General features: G+C 46.2%; 2 protein-coding genes across 12 annotated transcripts in view; one reads left to right on the forward strand and one right to left on the reverse strand.

Moving 5' to 3' along the window:
• Positions 1-8,356: 8,356 nt before the first annotated feature.
• Positions 8,357-17,520, reverse strand: LOC140421630 (uncharacterized). 11 transcript variants are annotated; one of them, XM_072506414.1, is made up of 3 exons: positions 17,427-17,520; positions 14,667-15,882; positions 8,549-9,555 (listed from the first exon to the last, which is right to left on the reverse strand). In XM_072506414.1, the coding sequence occupies exons 2-3, from the start codon at positions 15,773-15,775 to the stop codon at positions 9,519-9,521; spliced, it is 1,146 nt and encodes a 381-aa protein (XP_072362515.1). In that variant the 5' UTR covers positions 15,776-15,882; positions 17,427-17,520; the 3' UTR covers positions 8,549-9,518. The 11 variants fall into 11 exon arrangements, 4 of the variants coding, with proteins under 4 accessions (XP_072362515.1, XP_072362519.1, XP_072362518.1 ...); XM_072506418.1 differs by having other exon boundaries at positions 14,658-15,882; XM_072506417.1 differs by lacking the exon at positions 17,427-17,520 and adding an exon at positions 16,982-17,384.
• Positions 17,262-21,382, forward strand: part of LOC140417844 (uncharacterized) — a 35,149-nt gene continuing 31,028 nt past the window's right edge. The window contains exon 1 of the mRNA XM_072501292.1: positions 17,262-17,334. The gene's annotated coding sequence lies outside the window, so the exon portion shown is untranslated. The remainder of the gene's footprint in view (positions 17,335-21,382) is intronic.

The raw sequence follows: 21,382 nt of genomic DNA on the forward strand, positions 1-21,382 counted from the left end.
GGCGACGGGTTTGCAATCCGGGGTTAGATTTGCGAAAAGGGAAGGTGGCCCGCCGAATTTCAAGGTTAGGCTCTGGAGGTTACATTGGAAGTCCAGGCTGAGTAGCAGGGCAGCGCAGAGATTGGGGAGGACGCAGAGGCGGAAGCCGCTGAGTTCTACATCCTGGACCGTGAGCGTGACTATACAGTACCCACGGATCGCCACGGAGTGGGACCCAGAGGCAAGGGAGTTTCTTTGATTGGTGGGGTGTACCGCGAGGGAGCAGCTCCTTAGCGTATCTGGGTGGATGAAGCTTTCAGTGCTCACGGAGTCCAGTCGGCAAGAGGTCACGTGCCCATCGATCTTAACACTGGTCAATGCGGTGGCCAGGTTGTGCGGGCGAGACTGGTCGATGGTGACCGAGGCGAGTCGTGGCTGGTCGTGGCTGGTGTCGGACGATGGGGTGCCCGGGTCCTGGAACGATGGTGGTGTCCATGTGCCGTGGGGAAGACAAGATAGCGGCGCCTGGAGATCTTGGGGTGGACAAAATGGTGGCACCCACTGGCCGCACGTGGCGGGGGTTGAAAAATATGGTGGCGCCCATGGGCCACACGTGTTCCACGGAGGGGATGATGGCGGCGCCCACTGGCCGCACGTGGTCTGAGGAGGAGAAGATGGCGGCGCCCACTGGCCGCGCGTGGTCCAGGGAGGTGTAGATGGCGGTGCCCATTGTGCATAAATGAGGGGGGGTCAGGGCGATAGCGGCGACTGCGTGGGCCTGGCACACTGCGGCGAAGTGCCCCTTCTTACCGCAGGCCTTACAAAGGGCAGCACGGGCCGGGCAGGGTTGGCGGGGGTGTTTTTGTTGGCCGCAAAGGTAACATCAGGGACCCCTGGAGTTGGCTGGCTGGCACGCAGCGCAGGCGTATTGGCTGGGTAAGGCCCCCACTGGGGCAGCCGTCTGTGGGGTCCACGATGTGTAGGAGGGGTGGGCCGCGCGGCTGGGGGTGTAGGTATGAATATTGTGCGAGGTGACAGTCATGGATAGCGCTAGTTTCTTTGTCTCTGCGAGATCGAGGTGGCCCCCTCTAAAGGTCGCTGGCATATGAGGTCCGACCCAATCCCCGTAACAAAAGCATCCTGCATAAGGAAGTTCGAATGTTCAGTGGCCGTAATGGCCTGGCAGTCACAGTCTCTGACTAGTGGAATTAAGGCACGCCAGAAATGGATTGGGTATTCTAAATTTATTTTAAAAAACACTCCCAGGCCAGGTACGGCACAGGGTTAGATACAGAGCAAATCCCCAGTTATCCTCTATCATCAAACACTGCCAGTTGCAGATACACAGGCAGGTTAGCAAAACAATCCCTGGATGCAAAAGCTCGGAGAGACAGTATGGAGGGTATGGCAAGCTGGGACTCTTAATTTCGAATTTGGGATTCTCAGATTACCCACAAAGTGGAGTGGGGGAATGGGGTTAGAGCAAGCTGACAAATGATTTTATTTATTTTTATCTTTTAAATAAATTTAGAGTGCCCAATTCATTTTTTCCAATTAAGGGGCAATTTAGCGTGGCCAATCCACCTACCTGACACATCTTTGGGTTGTGGGGGTGAAACCCACGCAAACACGGGGAGAATGTGCAAACTGCACACGGACAGTGACCCAGAGCCGGGATCGAACCTGGGACCTCGGCGCCGTGAGGCAGCAGTGCTAACCACTATGCCACCGTGCTGCCCAGCTAACGAGTGATTTTAAAGTAACAAGCATGTCCTATGTTTTTCACCAGCAAGCTGCAGTGAGATATTTCTTCATAAGATTTCAATAATATTAATTATTTTTAAACTATTTTAGATTATACAACAACTTTCTTGCAGATCTCACTATTATTATGAATAGAAAACATCCGTATTGACTTCTCACACAGAAAATAGCAGGAGGAGGCCATTCGGCCCTTTTGAGCCTGCTCCACCATTCATTATGATCATGGCTGATCATCCAACTCAATCGCTTGATCCTGCCTCCCCCCAATATTCTTTGATCCCCTTCGCCCTTAGTGCTGTTTCTAACTGCTTCTTGAAAACATACATTCTACATAAACATACATTCTACATAATTGGCCTCAACTACTTTCTGTGCCAACGAATTCCACAGGCTCACCACTCTCTGGATGAAGATATTTCTCCTCATCTCTGTCCTAAATGGGCTACCCTCATATCCTCAGACTGTGACCCCTGGTTGTGGACACACCCACCATCGGAACATCCTTCCTGCAACTACCCTGTCCAATCCTGTTAGAATTTTATAGGTTTCTATGCGATCCCCTCTCATTCTTCTAACTTCAGAGAATAAAATCTTAATTGATTCAATCTCTCCTCATACATCAGTCCTGCCATCCCGGGATTTGGTCTGGTAAACCTTCGCTGCACTCCCCCTCGAGGAAGAATAAAGATAAGGAGACCAAAACTGCACACAATATTCCAGTTGTTGCCTCACCAAGGCCCTGTATAATTACATCTGCCATTCATTTGCCCACTCACTCAACTTGTCCAAATCACACTGAAGGATCTCTGCACCCTCCTCACAGCTCACCCTCCCACACAACTTGATGTCATCTGTAATTTTGCAGATATTACATTTTGTTCCCTCATCTAAATCATTTATAGATATTGTAAATAGCTGGGGTTTGATCAGCAATCCCTGTGGTAGTCACTGCCTACCAATTTGAAAAAGACCTGTTAATTCCCATTCTGTTTCCTGTCTGCCAACCAGTTTTCTATCCATACCAATACACTACTCCTAATTCCATGTGCTTCAATTATAAAAGCTAATTTCCTAAGGAGGACTTTGCCAAAAGCCACCTGAAAGTCCAAATGCACCACATCCACTGGCTCTCCCTCGTCAACTCCACCAGTTACATCCTCAAAATTCCAGTAGATTTGTCAAGCATGATTTTCCCTTCATAAATCCATGCTGACTCTGTCCGATCCTGACACTGCTTTCTAAGCGCTGAGCTATAAAATCTTGATAATGGATTCTAGAATTTTCCCCACTACCGATGTCAGGCTTACTGGTCTATAATTCCGTTTTCTCTCTAGCTCTCTTTTTAAATAGTGGAGTTACATCAGCCACCCTCCAATCCGCAGGAACTGTTCCAGAGACTATAGAATCCTGGAAGATGACCACCAATACATCCACTATTTCTAGAGCCACCTCCTTAATTACTTGGCGATGCAGATTATTAGGCCCTGGGGATTTATCAGCCTTCAATCCCATCATTTTCCCCAACACTATTTTTCTACTAATATTGATCTCCTTCAGTTCCTTCCTCTCACTAAATCCTGCATTCCCCAACATTTCTCACAGTGAATTTTGGCTAATCCAGCTTTTTATAAGCTCTGAGACTATGTCTAATCAAATTATTCCTTTCCAGATGATTATACATCCTATGTCTTATAAACCTTTCCAAGATTTTGCCCACAACAGAAGTAAGGCTCACTGGTCTATAGTTACCGGGGTTTGTCTCTACTCCCCTTCTTGAACAAGGGGACATTTGCTATCCTCCAGTCTTCTGGCACTATTCCTGTTGACAAAGATGACTTAAAGATCAAAGCCAAAGGCTCAGCAATCTCCTCCCTAGCTTCCCAGAGAATCCTAGGATAAATCCCATCCGGCCCAGGGGACCTATCTATTTTCACCCTTTCCAGAATTGTTAACACCTCCTCCTTATGAACCGCAAGCCCTTCTGGTCTAACTAATCACTAATGGTTAGTGATTTGGAGGGGAACCTGGAGGTGGCAGTGTTCCCAGGTATCTGCTGCCATTCTGCTTCTAGATGGTGGTGATCCTGAGTTTAGAAGGTGCTGCCTAGGGAGCCTTGGTGAGTTACTGCAGTGCATCTTGTAGAAAGTACACACACCTGCCATTTTTCATATGTGGTAAAGGGAGTGAATGTTTGTGGATAGGTTGCCAATCAAGTGGGTTACTTTGTCCTTCTTGAGTGTTGTTGGATCTGCACCCATCCAGACAAGTGGGGAGTATTCCATTACATTCCTGATTTGTGTCTTTTAGATAGTGCACAGGTTTTAGGGAGTCAGGAGGCGAGTTACTCGCCGCAGGATTCTTGCCTTTGATCTGCTCTTGTAGACACCATTTATGGCTAGTCCAGTTTGGTTTCTGGTCAATGGTAACCCCCAGGATGTTGACAGCGAGGGATTCAATGATGGTAATGCTATTGAATGTCAAGGGGCAATTGTTAGATCCTCTCTTGTTGGAGATGATCATAGTCTGGCACTTGTGTGGCACAAATGCAACTTACCACTTGTCTGTATAAACCTAGATATTATCTCGCTGCATTTGGCCATGGACGCTTCAGTAACTGAGGAGTCGCAAATGGTGAACATTGTGCAGTCATTAGCGAGCATCCCCACTTCTGACCTTATCATGGGAGTACGGTCATTGATGAAGCATCAGCTGAAACTAGTTTGGCCTCAGACACAGTTTGAGCATGTCTGGGATTCATTCTTCAGTGAATTTCACAAAGCATTTCTGAATAAGTTATTTTACATTTGACAAATCACAGCTGCACACTCACACCAATATCCTCACATGAGGCTACAAGGGCTCCATCCAATGCAGACAATTCATAGACTTTCAGGTGATCTCATATTAAAATATAGAATTATGTAAGTCTAATTGCAATCAACCAATCCACCAGTGTTTGTAAATAGTTCACTCGATTGTTTTAGTTTGAACAAGACTGAACGATTAGGAAGGACAGGAATTTCAGATGGAAAATTGAAATTAATTTATTTAAAATAAAGATACACAGCAATACAGAAGGAAAAGAGTAAACTGATCGATACAAAACAGACTTTTACCATTTCTCTTGGTTGATCAGGCTGTAAAAACATAATCCCTCTTGTACCCCTTCTTTGACAACAGCTCTTGATGGGAATCTTGCTTTGGGGATTCCAGTACTTGGCTGGCAACAGACCTTCTCCTCGGGTTTTAAATCCCTCAGTCGCTCTTACCTCAGTTTGAATAAACTGATTAGAACTCAATGGTTGGTCAATTTCATACCTGAATCGGTTTGATTGGGTTTTAACCATTTGGGTAAATGTCGCAGATCGGGATACAATGGGAATGTTTAATGTATCCCTCCCATCATTGTGTGACCTTCCAGTTACAAATAAGGTTACCAAGGGTATGAAGACTTGTTGCTAACCATCATATCAGATCATACATTCCTTCTCACAGAAGCTGTCATATAGAATTTAAAACAGGCTTACAGTTTTAGGTACAACCAAGTCTTTTAACACAACCACTTCCAGATTATTAAATCTTCAATTAAAATCAACTGAGGCACACTACTTAATTAATAATTTGTTTCTGACTAGTGAATAATTAATACACATCATTGACTAATACAATAGATCAATTGCTGAATACAAAATGCCCTTTTCATTTAAATGTTAGTTTCAAAATGGCTTCCTTGATCTTATTAGCTTACTTCAGTAAACATAAAATGTACCTCACCTGAAAATGAATCATTTCTACTGAAACTTACTGCCTACTCCCACTTATATGTGTCTGTAAATATCTTTGCTCATCTCCCCCTGAATGCTTCAATGTCTCGGCAGTGGCCAGTTTATCAAATGCAATTCTCTTTGAACGTTTATCCACAACGATGCAAACATCTCCAAGAGAGCCATCAATTTATTAGTCTCATCTACACTTTCCTTTCATTAAAATATACATCAATCCCACATTGATATATTCCACTGAACTACACCCACAGTGAGGTATTCCAATTCCCATTTAGTGGAGTTAATTTTCCTTAACTTTATTCTGTGCTCAATCACTTCCTCTTATACAATTTTACATATCCCATTAGATATCTCATTCATGAGGCTGAGAGAAACATTACTGTCCAGTACTCCTACTACCTTTAAAACAGGAATCAGACTTTCCAATTTGATTCCAGGTATCAACAGTTTAAATGTTTTTATTTTCAAAATTAGTTCAAATTCAATTTCCAGTATTGTGGGGCTGGCGGGTTTTCTTAATCTTCAATTTATTTCCCAAAAGGAAACCTTCTTTTCCGATTCCCGGGAACCACCCAGACTGTTTGTCATCAGGTTTTGTTCTGAATATTTGATAATCCCACTCAGCTTCAGGTAAATTTCCATTTAGAAGTTTGAAATAGAAAAGCTACAATTTTACTTTATCAATTTTGGCAACAATTACTCTGACTTGCTGGTTTTAAATGGTATTTTTACATCAGAATCAGGAGTCTTGGCAATTGGTTTGGAGGCAAGTTCCATCTCTCCCATCTCAAGCTCTTTCTCTCAGAAAGTAGCAAATGGCCTGAATGGTTAAGGCCAAAGTCTCTGAAAGGCAAAGCCTTGAGTTCAAATTGTCACCATGTTGTGATATTTGATGCCAGTTCTTGAATTCAGAAATAAAAACCTTCTCGATCTCTTGCTGTAGCATCAGCACAAACCCTGGAAACCTGTTGAATCCACTTGGATTTGTCTGAGAGCCCAATGGATTAATGTGTTCAGGAGAGCAACCAAGGATGAGAGAGTGGAAATAATCTCGAGTTAACGATGAGGTGTTATTGTTCAGTGGTTATGTTCCCATCTGAGTCAGGATGATGTGGGTTCAATTTCAGCTCCAGAAACCTGACCATAAAATCCGGCTGGTATTCCGATGCTGTACTGAGGGAATACAGCACAGTACTGAGGGAATACAGCACTGTACAGAGGGAATACAGCACTGTACTGAGGGAATACTGCACTGTCTTTCAGAGGAAACCTTCCACTATAACCCCATCTGCTCTTGCAGCTAGATGTAAAAGTTCCCTTGATGATATTTCGAAGGAAGTTCTCTCGGGTGAACTGCTCAATATAAAGCCCTCGGTGATGAGCACTGAACAGATAATCTGGTCATAATCATAGTTCTGTTTTGAACTCACTTTCTTGCTTCACAGATGCTGCCTGACCTGCTGAGTATTTCCAGCATTCTTATTTGTGATTGTAGGAGCCTGTTGTACACAATCTGGCTGCTGCATTTCCCACATTACAACAGTGACTATACTTCAAAAGAACCTCAGTGTCTGTAAAGCACTTTGGGACATCCTGGAAGTTTTGAGCGGTGCTACATAAATCCAAGTGTTCCATTAACAAAGGAGAAAAGACCCAACAATGGAACAGTCGGTAACAGGACATCAATCAGTCTTCTCTTATCTTAGAGAAATCAAGGACTCCCACACTGTGTTTAATGCAATTCATGTCCATTCTGATAATCCCATTAACTGGGCTGGAGTTTAACATCAATGGAAATAAATCTGAACTGTCAGAATGAACATGGTTCATTCCTGGGTGTAGGAATCCAATCCCTGTAATCACATGTGAACTCTCTGGTGACTCAGACGAGCGGATGGCTGAGTGAATCCTCTGCCACACACGGGGCAAGTGAACGGCTTCTCCCCCTTTGACAAGGTCCCTCATGGTAGACTAGTACAAAAGGTGAAGTCACACGGGATCAGGGGTGAACTGGCAAGGTGGATACAGAACTGGCTAGGCCATAGAAGGCAGAGGGTAGCAATGGAGGGATGCTTTTCTAATTGGAGGGCTGTGACCAGTGGTGTTCCACAGGGATCAGTGCTGGGACCTTTGCTCTTTGTAGTATATATAAATGATTTGGAGGAAAATGTAACTGGTCTGATTAGTAAGTTTGCAGACGACACAAAGGTTGGTGGAATTGCGGATAGCGATGAGGACTGTCTGAGGATACAGCAGGATTTAGATTGTCTGGAGACTTGGGCGGAGAGATGGCAGATGGAGTTTAACCTGGACAAATGTGAGGTAATGCATTTTGGAAGGGCTAATGCAGGTAGGGAATATACAGTGAATGGTAGAACCCTCAAGAGTATTGAAAGTCAAAGAGATCTAGGAGTACAGGTCCACAGATCACTGAAAGGGGCTACACAGGTGGAGAAGGTAGTCAAGAAGGCATACGGCATGCTTGCCTTCATTGGCCGGGGCATTGAGTATAAGAATTGGCAAGTCATGTTGCAGCTGTATAGAACCTTAGTTAGGCCACACTTGGAGTATAGTGTTCAATTCTGGTCGCCACACTACCAGAAGGATGTGGAGGCTTTAGAGAGGGTGCAGAAGAGATTTACCAGAATGTTGCCTGGTATGGAGGGCATAAGCTATGAGGAGCGGTTGAATAAACTCGGTTTGTTCTCACTGGAACGAAGGAGGTTGAGGGGCGACCTGATAGAGGTATACAAAATTATGAGGGGCATTGACAGAGTGGATAGTCAGAGGCTTTTCCCCAGGGTAGAGGGGTCAATTACTAGGGGGCATAGGTTTAAGGTGAGAGGGGCAAAGTTTAGAGTAGATGTACGAGGCAAGTTTTTTACGCAGAGGGTAGTGGGTGCCTGGAACTCACTACCGGAGGAGGTAGTGGAGGCAGGGACGATAGGGACATTTAAGGGGCATCTTGACAAATATATGAATAGGATGGGAATAGAAGGATACGGACCCAGGAAGTGTAGAAGATTGTAGTTTAGTCGGGCAGTATGGTCGGCACGGGCTTGGAGGGCCGAAGGGCCTGTTCCTGTGCTGTACATTTCTTTGTTCTTTGTTTGAATGGATTCGCTGGTGGTTCATCAACTCCCTTCTGCTTTTAAAGCTCTTCTCACAGTCAGAACATTGAAATGGTCTCTCATCAGTGTGAACAAGTGTATGTGTCCTAAGCTGCGATTTTGCAGCGAATCCCTTCCCACACTCAGCACAGGTAAAGGGTTTCTGTCCATTGTGAATTCGCTGGTGATTCTGAAAATTAGGTAAATTAGTGAAACTCTTCCCACACTCAGTGCAGGTGAATGCCTTCTCTTCAGTGTGAACACGCTGGTGTCTAAGAAGATGTGATGATCTAATAAATCCTTTCCCACACACAGAGCAGACATATGGCCTCTCACCAGTGTGGACACGCTTGTGTAGAATGAGGTGGGAAGAACAAGTGAATCTCTGCCCGCACTCAGAGCAGTGGAATGGTCTCTCCCCAGTGTGAACCCGTAGATGTTCAGTGAGGTGGGATGAACACCGGAAGCTCTTCCCACACTGAGAGCAATCGTATGGTTTCTTTCCAGTGTGAACTCGCTGGTGTGTCATTAGGCTGGATGACTGAGTGAATTCCTTTCCACAGTTGGAGCAAGTGAACAACTTATCTCCAGTGTGACTGTGTTTATGAGTTTCCACTGCAGATGGGGAGCTGAAACCCTTCCCACAGTCCCCACATTTCCACGGTTTCACCATGGTGTCACTGGATTGGATAATCAGTTAAAGCCTCGTTGACACAAAGAATAATTGTACAGTGTCTCCCCGCTGTGAATGATGTGATGGTTTTTCAGGTTGTGTAATAGTTCCTCTCACTCGGGTGTGTGTCGGTGTGGGTCTCGGTGCTTTTCCAGTCACACTGATGTTTCAGATCCTTTCCTACATCAACGGCTGGTGATCTTCAACTCATCGTGAATGTGTGACATCCTCTCCTTCCAATCCCCTGTAAAAGGAGTTCACTGTGTCAGTATCACTGTCTGCCCAAGATAGAAATTCAGAACAAATAATTCTAATTTCAATGGAATATTCTTCTCTCTCTTATTTCCCCAAATATGTTGCCCAATCAAAGTAAAAGAAGGCAAAATCACAACAAAAACAAGGAAAACTTTTTAACTAAACCAGAATGTTGTTTTCAGTGTCTCAGAAGCACTCTGCACCCTGAGGTACCAACCATTGTGGAAGGTGTCAAGTGTACTGGAGGACACCTCATGTTTCCGTTCCAGGGCCACCTGAACATGGACAAGACCACGGAAGAGAGGCGAGCAGCCAGAGGAAGCCCTACATTCTCCCCCCATAGGGCTCCAATCTGGATCTACAAATTGGTGTTTTAAACAGATCAGGAGCAGATCTTCTTCCGCTCCGACTGGCCCAGACCCCTCTGTGCAGCAAAGCTGACCTTCCAAAAGAACATCCTGCCTAAGCCCACTCCCCCACCCTATCCCCATAACCCCACCTAACCTGCAGATCTTTGGGTTGTGGGAGGACAGCAGAGCACCGGAAGAAACCCAGGCAGAAACGGGGAGAATGTGCAAACTTCACAACGACAGCCACCCAAGTTCGGATTCAAATCCGGGTCTCAGTCGCTGTGAGGCAGTTCCAATTAACAACTTTAAACTATACTGAATATTTCCGGGCACTAGGACCCAGTTGGAAAAGAGACCCTGAAGGTTCTGCCCATTCTCTCCTACGTCACCCAGAGACCATCGCATGCGCTCTTCCTTTCTCAGAACCATCATGGCGGCCGTTCACCTGGCCCTGATCCCAGGCTCAGGAACCGGAGCCACAAACTCGCTCCGGCAGCGTCTTATTTTGGGTTTACGGCGTTCACTGAGGAGTTGAGAAACTCTCTCCGTCCAGAGCTGGCTCCATCACTCCCCCTGGATTCCATATCCTAACCAGTTTACTGCAGCCCATCTGCACCACCGCTTCCCGGTCCTCTCCGACTCGGAACAGAGGAGCCATCCAGAATGCCCCGCGGCTGGCTGGGCCTGGAGCATGCGCACTCAGCACCTGCGCAATGAGTCAGTTGGATCGAGCGGTTTCTGGGCCGCGGGGGATTGTGGGAACAATGGCCACCATTCATCAGCTCTAGTAGGGAAATTTTATTTTTAAAAAATAATCTTTACTGTCACAAGTAGGCGTATATTAACAATGCAATGAAGTTACTATGAAAAGCCCCTAGTCGCCACATTCCGGCGCCTGTTCGGGTCACAGAGGGAGACTTCAGAATAGAACAAAGAACAAAGAAAAGTACAGCACAGGAACAGGCCCTTCGGCCCTCCAAGCCCGTGCCCACCATGCTACCCATCTAAACTAAAATCTTCTACACTTCCTGGGTCCGTATCCCTCTATTCCCATCCAATTCACCTAACAAGCACGTCTTTTGGGACTTATGGGAGGAAACATTAGTACCCGAAGAAACCGACGCATACATGGGGAGAACGTGCAGACTCCGCATAGACAGTGATCCAAGCCGGAAATTGAACCCAGGACCTTGTGAAGCAACAGTGCTAACAACTGTGCGACCGTTCATTAGGCTGCAAGTGATGTTTTTAGCCTTGATGAGTCCATGGGCCAAGTATTTGTTCAAAGGTTGCAGCCCCTGAATAGTTACCTGAAGGGACTGCTCCTCAATATTTGGTTAATTTTGGTCCCAAAAGATGTGCTGTTAGGTAATTTGAACATTCTGAATTCTCCCTCTGTGTCCCCGAACAGGTGCCGGAGTGTGGTGATTGGGGGCTTTTCACAGTAACTTCATTACAATGTTAATGTAAGCCTACTTGTGACAACAAAGATCATTATTATTAAATAGCCTGGCAAGGTGGGGGGGGGGGGGGGGGGGGGGTCTTGTGGAGCAGTGTGGTTGCCTCTGAGCTGGAATCTCCGGATTTGAGTTCTACCCCAGGACATGATGGCCAAGGAAAGTATGTTCATAACCCGGTCAAACAGGTTGAGTGTGTCAACCTGCAAATGCTTCTCAGCACACCAATGTCTGACGGCAAGAGTGGGAGAGAGTCCTGGTCAGCCACATGTTGCGTGTGAGCCTCTCAAGTTATAAACCCTTGGTATCAGACTAGTGACCAGTTCCAGGAATTGCTCGCTATGGAAACACGAGTGAGAAAATAATTAAATTGATGTTTTTGTCAGGCGCTAGGACCCGGGTGGGAACATGTGCTGAAGCCCCGCCCACCATATTTTACATCTCCAAAACCCGGCGCAAATGCTCTCTCCCCGTTAAATCAACAGTTAACCTTGGGCTTTTGGGGGGATAAAGCCCGAAGCTGCAAATGAGGGACCCGCAGGTTCATATTCGGGGTTTGAGGCATTCACCAGGTGTTTAGAAACCCTCCACGTCCACCCACCAGCTCCATTGCTCCCTCCGCATTCCACATCTTCACCAATTTGGCGATATGACAGACAAGAGACTTGCCATCGCTATCACTGCACATGCTCCAGACACCGGGCGGTACTGCGTTTGCGCACTACTCTCCTGTGGTGTGAATGGAGGACATTCCCCACCGCGGGGGATACTGGGTATAAACACTGCCATTGAATGTTAAAACCAGTGAACAGTGAATTGTTTTGATATCATGTGGCGAATGGGTACGCTGGGACGGGAATCAATAAAATTAAGAATCAAATTATACACCTACCTAAGTGAACCTTTCCTTTAGATAATTTGGATATTCTGAATTCTTCCTCCATGTACCCGAACAGGTGCCACAGTTACTTCATTGCAGTGTAGTGTAAGGCTACTTGTGACAATAATAAAGATTATTATTATTATTGTGCATAAGCCAGTGGTTCTTTCTATCCAGGGGCCTTTTAATGCTCCTGAGTCAGGAATCTGACCTGAACTCGATTGTGTAATAATAATAATTATTATTATTGTCACAAGTAGGCTCTGAGAGGTCTATGAAATGCAGGAGAGATTAAATGGTGAAAGGGATGCAAGGCAAAATGAAATGGCAATTGGGAATATAGAAAGATTTCTAACACTGATGGTGGCCATTCTGCAGGGTCGACGATTCAGTGAATCGAGAATGATTAGAGTGTGGTGCTAATAATGCCAGGGTTACAGGGTTGATCCCCGTGCTGGCTGTCCAAGTTCCCCTGTGTGCAGGTTGCTGCATTCTGTTATGATTCTTGGATTTGGATTTATTGTCACGGGTACCGAGGTACAGTGAAAAGTATTGTTCTGTGTACAGTCCAGACAGATCGTTCCATACATGAAAACATAGTACATACTGTGGATTACCTCCAGAGTTGACAATTCTAATGTACTCCTGAAGGCTCTGCCACATTCTCCCATCTATAAAATTGAGGTCATTCAAAATTCTGCAGACCAATGTCTCAACTTGCAGACAGCCATCTATTTACACAACCCCCCCCCTCCTCTAATTGTGGCCCCTCTTGCCCCCCATTTCAATTGTGCACCATTGGTGGCCCTGCCCCTTCAGTTGCCTCGACACAAAGCTCTGGAATATGTTCTACCCACTCCCACATCCTGTCAACATGCTGAGATTTGAACCCGTGCCCCCAGATCATTCGCCTGAGCCTCTGTATAACTAGTCCAGATGACATGACCACTACACCATATTCTCCCCTCAACTTGGGGTGAGAAAAGGGCAGCATGGTGGCGCAGTTATTAGCACTGCTGCCTCACAGTGCTGGGGACGGGTTTGATCCCGGGTCACTGTACATTGGAGTTTGCACATTCGCCCCGTGTCTGTGTGGGTCTCACCCCAACAACAAAAAAGATGTGCGGGATAGGTGGATTGGCCATGCTAAATAGCCCCTTAAGTGGAAAAATTAATAAAAATGAAATAGATTTGGGGTGGGAAAGCATATGAGCAGCAAGAGTTTTGGATGATTTCAGCTTTCCAGGTGCTGGGAAGCAGGATCAATGAGAGAGGCTGGTCAGGAATGCATTGGAATAGTCAAACCTCAAGTTGACGTGGGTTTGAATGAGGATTCCAGCAGCAGACAAGCTGGGGCAGGCTGGAGACAGGTAACGTTACAGAGGTGGAATTCCGTGGTGTTTCCGATGGTGTAGATATGTAATCAGAAACTCGTCGGATTGGTTCAGCCTCAGACAGTTCCCAGGGAGAGGGATGGGCCCGGGAGTTCGGGAACGTAATTTCAAATGGTGACTGGAGATAACGGCTTTGATCTTCCCAAATTTTAATTGGAGGAAATTTCTGCTCATCCAGTGGATGTGGGATAAACAGTTTGATAATTTAGTATCAGTGGAGGAATGGAGAGGGGTGGTGGTGAGGTAGGGCTTGGTGTTGTCAGTGTCCATGTGAAAACTAACATGGTACTTTTGGACGGTGGGACAGTGGATAGCATTGCTGCCTCACAGCACCAGGGACCAGGTTTGAATCTGGCCTTGGATGACTGTCAGTATGGAGTTTGCGCATTCTCCCCAAATCTGTGTGGGTTTCCTCCGGGTGCTGCCACAGTCCAAAGATGTGCAGGTTAGGTGGTGTTATGGGGATAGGGTGAGGTTATGGGCCTAGCTAGCGCGCTCTTTCAGGCGTATAGTGCAATCCTGAGCGGCCGAATGGCCTCCTTCTGCACTTTAGGGATTCTATGGATTCTAGTGCCATCATGTCGATGGGAAATAGGAGGGGCCAAGGATAGATCCTTGGGGGACACCATGTTGGAGAGGAAAGGGAGTTTGGAGATGGGGTGGTACTTTGCAGGAAGTTAGGGTCAAAGGTTGTTTTCTCAGGAAAGGTGAAGATAGTGTATTTAAAAGTGAGAGGGCCAAAGCCAGAAGAGAGAGAGAACTGTTAACGATATCAGTTAATGTGGGGAAGTTGGATGGTCAGCGGTTTAGTGAGAATTGGGTCAAGGGAGCAGAAGGCAGGTCTCGTAATCAAGATGAGATTGAACAGGACATGACAGGAGATCGGAGAGAAACCGGAGATAGATCCGAGTTCACACTCAGACAAGGGGGATTTTTAGAGACAGTTTGGCCCAGTGGAGCTAGTGGAAGGGAGGGAAGCAGCAGAGCAGCTGATCAGATTGTCCACTCACTGTAATTACTTGTGAATTCGCTGGTGTCTCATCAGGTTTGATGACTGTGTGAATCTCTTCATACACTTGGGGCAGGTGTATGGCCTCTCCCTAGTGTGAACTCGCTGATGTGCCAGCAGGCTGGATGACTGAGTGAATGTCTTCCTACACTGGGAGCAGGTGAACGGTCTTTCCCCAGTGTGAGTTCGCTGGTGTACAGTGAGGTCAGATGATGTCTTGAACCCAGTTCCGCAGTAAGAGCACCTGAAAGGTTTCTCGTCAGTGTGAATACGTTGATGACGCATCAGTTCCCCGGAACTTTTAAAGCACTTCTCACAGTCTTGGCATTTAAAAGGTTTCTCATCAGTGTGAACACGTTGATGGTGGAGCAGTTCCCGGGAACTTTTGTAGCACTTCCTGCAGTCTGGGCATTTAAATGGTCTCTTCTCATTGTGAACACTCTGGTGATTCAGCAGAGTGGATAACTGAGTGAATCCCTTCCCACACTCAGAGCAGGTGTAAGGTCTCTCCCCAGTGTGAGTGCGCTGGTGTGTCCGCAGGTTTGATGACCTACTGAACCCACTGCCGCACGCGGAGCAGGTGAAAGGTCTCTCCCCAGTGTGAGTGCGTTGGTGTTCACGGAGTTGAGATGACTGCTTGAACCCAGTCCCACAGTGAGAGCATCTGAACGGTCGCTCGTTGGTGTGAGCACGTTGATGGAGTATCAGGTCCCGGGAACTTTTATAGCACTTCCCACAGTCTGGACATTTAAATGGTCTCTCGTCCATGTGAACCCGCTGGTGCGTCATCAAGTCAGATGACCGACTGAATCCCTTCCCACACTCTGAGCAGATGAATGGTCTCTTCCCAGTGTGAACTAGCTGGTGTCTCAGCAGGTTGGATGACTGAGTGAATCCCTTCCCACAGAGGGAGCAGTTGAATGGTTTCTCCCCGGTGTGCACTCGCTGGTGTTGCAGCAGGCTGGTTGATCGAGAGAATCTCTTCCCACAATCAGAGCAAGTGAATGGCCTCTCCACAGAGTGTCTTGGATGATGAATTTCCAGTTGAGATGTGGATCTGAATCCCTCCTCACATTCCCATGGTTTCTCCTCACTGTTAACGGAGCTTTTGCCTTCCATGTTCAAAATTCACCGATATTCACGTTACAACAAATTGAGCGATTCTCAGATCCTGATGTGATGTTTGGCTTGAGTTTCCTGAATGCAAATCTTCCCCTTGTAACACTCTGTCAAATTGATTTAAAACAGAAATATGGAAGTGAGAGACAACCCACAAAAACACAAAGGCAGGTTGTGAAATTGAGCTGCATGTATCTGGTCATTTGTGGGGCCGGCACTGGGAAAAAGTGACCATGAAAACTGCTGGATTGTTATAAAACCCAACTGGTTCACTAATGTATTTCAGGGAAGGCAACCTGCCACCCAGTCTGAGCCCACACAAGACTTGGGCCTCTGCAAGAATACAAGAAACAGGAGCAGCAGTAGACCATTCGGCCCGTCAAACCTGTTCTGCCATTGAACACGATTGTGGCTGATCTTGGTCTTCCTTCCCCTTTCCCGCCAGCTCCCCATCTCCTTGACTTCCTGAGAGACCAAAAATCTCACCATCTTAACCTTAAATATATTCAATGGTGGATCATCCACAATCATCTGGGCGAGGGAATTCCATGTGACAAGAAAGACAGAAAGGGAGAGAAAAAGAGAGTGAGTCGTGGTGGAGAGACAGAGAGGGAGAGACAGAAATGATGAGAGAAAGAAGGGAGTGGGAGTGACAGGAGCAATGGAGAGACATTTTCTCAACCGACAACTGAATCACAATTTGACAAAATCTCCTAAACCCTTAACCTGCACCACCTGGATGGACCAGGACAGCAGATGTATGAGAAAACCATCACCTGCAAGTTTCACTCCAAGACACACACCATCCGAACTTGTCTGACATCCAGTACTGGAGGAGCAGAAATTTCCACTATTTAAATATTGAGAAGACTAAACCCATTCTCTTCATCCCCTCGACAAACTCCACTCCCTTGCCACCAACTCCATCCCTGTCAAATGTGTACGGCTGAAGCAGTCTGTTCACAACGCTGGTGAAATATGTGACACCTGATGAGGTTCCAAACACATATCCACATCACCACCAAGATCACCTATTTCCACCTCAGTAACACAGCCTGACTCCGCCTTAGTGTATTCTTATCTGCTGCAGAAATTATCATTCATTCCTTTGGTATCTCTCGGCCAAATTATTCTAACACACTCCCAGCCGGCCTCCAACAACCCCTCCATCCCATCCAAAACTCTGCTACCCATGTGCTTACTCACAACAAGTCTTGTTTATCCATCCCCTGTGCTCACTGATCTACAAACGATTCCTTTTAAGAAGCACCGAAAGTTGAAATTTCCCATTCTTCTTTTCCTCTAATTGTGATCATCCTGATCTCTGTAATCTCCTCCACACCCCTTTGAGATCTCTGCACTCATTTAATTCCAGCCACTATAGCATTCCATATTTTAACCTCTCTACCATTACTGGCCTTTTATCATTTGACTGCTGCGAGTACCCAATTAAAAAGGCTTGTGCGCATGCGGATTTCTGGGAATACGCAAACAAGATGGCGGCCGCTTAGTTCTGTCTGTGACAAAGCTGCAGCCACCGCTCAGGTCACCGGGTACCGGTAGGTTTTTTTTTTCTGGTTTCCTGTTTCTATAACATGTTTTCGAACCGTGTCTAACGACCCGGCTGATCCCTCCGTCCCGCCATTCCCACCTTTACTGATTGCGAATCCGAGAAAGAACCTTCTTCACGTCGCCATTAATGACACTGCGCATGCTTCACTCAGACCAGTCCCGCCTCCTCATTCGCTCCGATTGGTTGGAGGACCAGCCGCTCCTGCTCGGTCCCCCGGTTCCGCCCCCTCTCCTCTCATTGGCCTGGAGCTGCCGTCAATCACCCCGCGCATTGTGAGGTGTCAGGTGAGGGGTCAGTGTCGGGGGCGGGGTTTACCAACCCCAGTGGGGCCCCAGAGCTGAATGTGAAACAATGAACATTCTCCACTCTCACTGTCCGCCACTTCCGGCTTCTCTCCACAAACAACCTCACAGAGACCAGGAGGGAGACACTGACCCAGTGACAATGTCACTGCATTCGAGGAAAAGTCTAATGTAACCCCTCCAAGTCAAAAAGGCAGAAAGTAGGAAACCAGTAAGTTTAAAGCCTGTTGGGAATGGAATCCATTATTGAGGAAGTAGTAACTGGACATTTGGAAAGTCAAACCGCAATCCATCAGTGGTTTTGTGAAGGGTAAATCGTGTTTGACAAATTTGTTGTGAGCTCTTGGAAGATGTAACAAGCCAAGTGGATAATGGAGGTCCTGTAGATGTATTTGGACTTCCAGAATACATTTGATATGGTGTCATATAAAAGATAATAAACAAGGTAAGATCCCACGGTGTTGAGAGGTAATATATTAGTTTGGATTGAGGATTGGCTAAACAACAGACAGCAGAGAGGGCATGATATCATATTAGATTTATTGACACGTACTTGGGTATAGTGAAAAGAATTGTTCTGCGTACAGTTCCATACATGAAAGACATAGGACATAACGATAAATACACAATGTAAATGCATAGACATTGGACGAAGCATCTGGAGTGTAGTACTACATCTTCAGTACAGAAGATACGTGGAGAGGTCAGTTCAGTCCATGACCGGGTGGTTCAGGAGTCTGGTGACAACATGGAAGAAGCTGTTTTTGAATCTGTTTGTGCGTGTTCTCAGACTTTTATATTTTCTGCACGATGGAAGAGAGAATAGCAGGTGTGAGGGGACTTGGATTATGCTGATCTGTCTTTTTCTGGTTGGCAAGCTGTAACTAGTGGTGTGCCACAGGGTTCGGTCCTCGGGCCCCAACTATTTACAATCCAAGTTAATGACTATGGGACAGATAGAATGTACGAGAGCCAAATTTGCAGCTAACACTGAAATGGGTGGGAAAGCAAGTTGCAATGAGGAAATAAGAAATAAACAAATGGTTAGGTGAGTGGGCGGGTACTCTGAATTGATTTTTAAAATTAAAAAATAATAATAACAGAGTGATTTGGCCTCCTCAACTGACCGTGAGGTTTCTGTAAATTTACAGAATACTGGAAGTGGAGGTTGAACAGACGGGAAACGCAAACCAAATGTCACATCGCGATCTGACAGAGTCACTCGGTTCATTGGAAACTAAATTTCAGCAGCATCTGGGTGTGGAAGGTAAAAGGTTTGTCTGTTCTGTCTGTGAGGGAAGATTTCAGGTCTCAGTGTGACTGGAAAAGCCCCGAGATTCACAAACCCTGGTTAGATCAAACCTGGAGAACTGTGTTCAGTTCAGGGCAACAAACCTGAGGAAGGATAGAATGGCCTCGGAGGGAGTGTGGCACAGATTTTTTACCTGAATGATATCTGAACACCCCCCGGGGTTAAATTACAAAACTAGATCACACAAAAGAGTCAGAGACATGATGACACAGAGAATGGCATTCAGCCCATTGAATCCATGCTAGCTCTCTGGAGCAATCCAGTTAGTCCCATTCTTCTGCTCCCTGTATCCTCGCATGTTTATTTCCCTCAGATGTCTATTCAATTTCCTTTTGAAATCAAATCATTCATTGTGTCTATTTTCAAACTCCCTCATAGGCAGCGAGTATCAGGTCATTGCCGCTCGCTGTGTAAAAACATATCTCATATCACCTCCATTTCACTTTAGTAATGGAGAGGGATAGGTGCGTGCAACAGGGCAAGGTTTACAATTGGGGGAAGGGTAAATACGATGTTGTCAGACAAGAATTGAAGTGCATACGTTGGGAACATAGGCTGTCAGGGAAGGACACAAGTGAAATGTGGAACTTGTTCAAGGAACAGGTACTACGTGTCCTTGATATGTATGTCCCTGTCAGGCAGGGAAGAGATGGTCGAGTGAGGGAACCATGGTTGACAAGAGAGGTTGAATGTCTTGTTAAGAGGAAAAAGGAGACTTATGTAAGGCTGAGGAAACAAGATTCAGACAGGGCGTTGGAGGGATACAAGATAGCCAGGAGGGAACTGAAGAAGGGGATTAGGAGAGCTAAGAGAGGGCATGAACAATCTTTGGCGGGTAGGATCAAGGAAAACACCAAGGCCTTTTACACATATGTGAGAAATATGAGAATGACTAGAGCGAGCGTAGGTCCGATCAAGGACAGTAGGGGGAGATTGTGTTTTGAGTCTGAAGAGATAGGAGAGGTCTTGAACGAGTACTTTTCTTCTGTATTTACAAATGAGAGGGGCCATATTGTTGGAGAGGACAGTGTGAAACAGACTGGTAAGCTCGAGGGAATACTTATTAGGAGGGAAGATGTGTTGGGCATTTTGAAAAATTTGAGGTTAGACAAGTCCCCGGGCCTGACGGGATATATCCAAGGATTCTATGGGAAGCAAGAGATGAAATTGCAGAGCCGTTGGCAATGATCTTTTCGTCCTCACTGTCAACAGGGGTGGTACCAGGGGATTGGAGTGTGGCGAATGTCGTGCCCCTGTTTAAAAAAGGGACTAGGGATAACCAAAGGCCAGTTCGTCTTACTTCGGTGGTAGGCAAAGTAATGGAAAGGGTACTGAAGGATAGGATTTCTGAGCATCTGGAAAGACACTGCTTGATTAGGGATAGTCAGCACGGATTTGTGAGGGGTAGGTCTTGCCTTACAAATCTTATTGAATTCTTTGAGGAGGTGACCAAGCATGTGGATGAAGGTAAAGCAGTGGATGTAGTGTACATGGATTTTAGTAAGGCATTTGATAAGGTTCCCCATGGTAGGCTTCTGCAGAAAGCAAGGAGGCATGGGATAGTGGAAAATGTGGCCAGTTGGATAACAAACTGGCTAACCGATAGAAGTCAGAGAGTGGTGGTGGATGGCAGATATTCAGCCTGGATCCCAGTTACCAGTGGCGTACCGCAGGGATCAGTTCTGGGTCTGCTGCTGTTTGTGATTTTCATTAATGACTTGGATGAGGGAGTTGAAGGGTGGGTCAGTAAATTTGCAGACGATACGAAGATTGGTGGAGTTGTGGATAGTGAGGAGGGCTGTTGTCGGCTGCAAAGAGACATAGATAGGATGCAGAGCTGGGCTGAGAAATGGCAGATGGAGTTTAACCCTGAAAAGTGTGAGGTTGTCCATTTTGGAAGGACAAATATGAATGCGGAATACAGGGTTAACGGTAGAGTTCTTGGCAATGTGGAGGAGCAGAGAGATCTTGGGGTCTATGTTCATACATCTTTGAAAGTTGCCACTCAAGTGGATAGAGCTGTGAAGAAGGCCTATGGTGTGCTAGCGTTCATTAACAGAGGGATTGAATTTAAGAGCCGTGAGGTGATGATGCAGCTGTACAAATCTTTGGTAAGGCCACATTTGGAGGACAGTGTACAGTTCTGGTCACCTCATTTTAGGAAGGATGTGGAAGCTTTGGAAAAGGTGCGAAGAGATTTACCAGGATGTTGCCTGGAATGGAGAGTAGGTCTTACGAGGAAAGGTTGAGGGTGCTAGGCCTTTTGTCATTAGAACGGAGAAGGATGAGGGGCGACTTGATGGAGGTTTATAAGATGATCAGGGGAATAGATAGACAGTCAGAGACTTTTTCCCCGGGTGGAACAAACCATTACAAGGGGACATAAATTTAAGGTGAATGGTGGAAGATATAGGGGGGAT

This window comes from Scyliorhinus torazame, chromosome 5, assembly GCF_047496885.1.
Source record: "Scyliorhinus torazame isolate Kashiwa2021f chromosome 5, sScyTor2.1, whole genome shotgun sequence".
Classification (NCBI taxonomy): Eukaryota; Metazoa; Chordata; class Chondrichthyes; order Carcharhiniformes; family Scyliorhinidae; genus Scyliorhinus; species Scyliorhinus torazame.

What these genes read in the sequence shown, in the direction of transcription:
- LOC140421630 (XM_072506414.1), bottom strand. Translation starts at nt 15,775, where the DNA reads ATGGAAGGCAAAAGCTCCGTTAACAGTGAGGAGAAACCATGGGAATGT. An exon ending in AGACACCAGCGAATTCACAA is followed by an intron (nt 9,556 to 14,666) that starts GTAATTACAGTG and finishes CTCCTTTTACAG; the next exon opens with GGGATTGGAAGGAGAGGATG.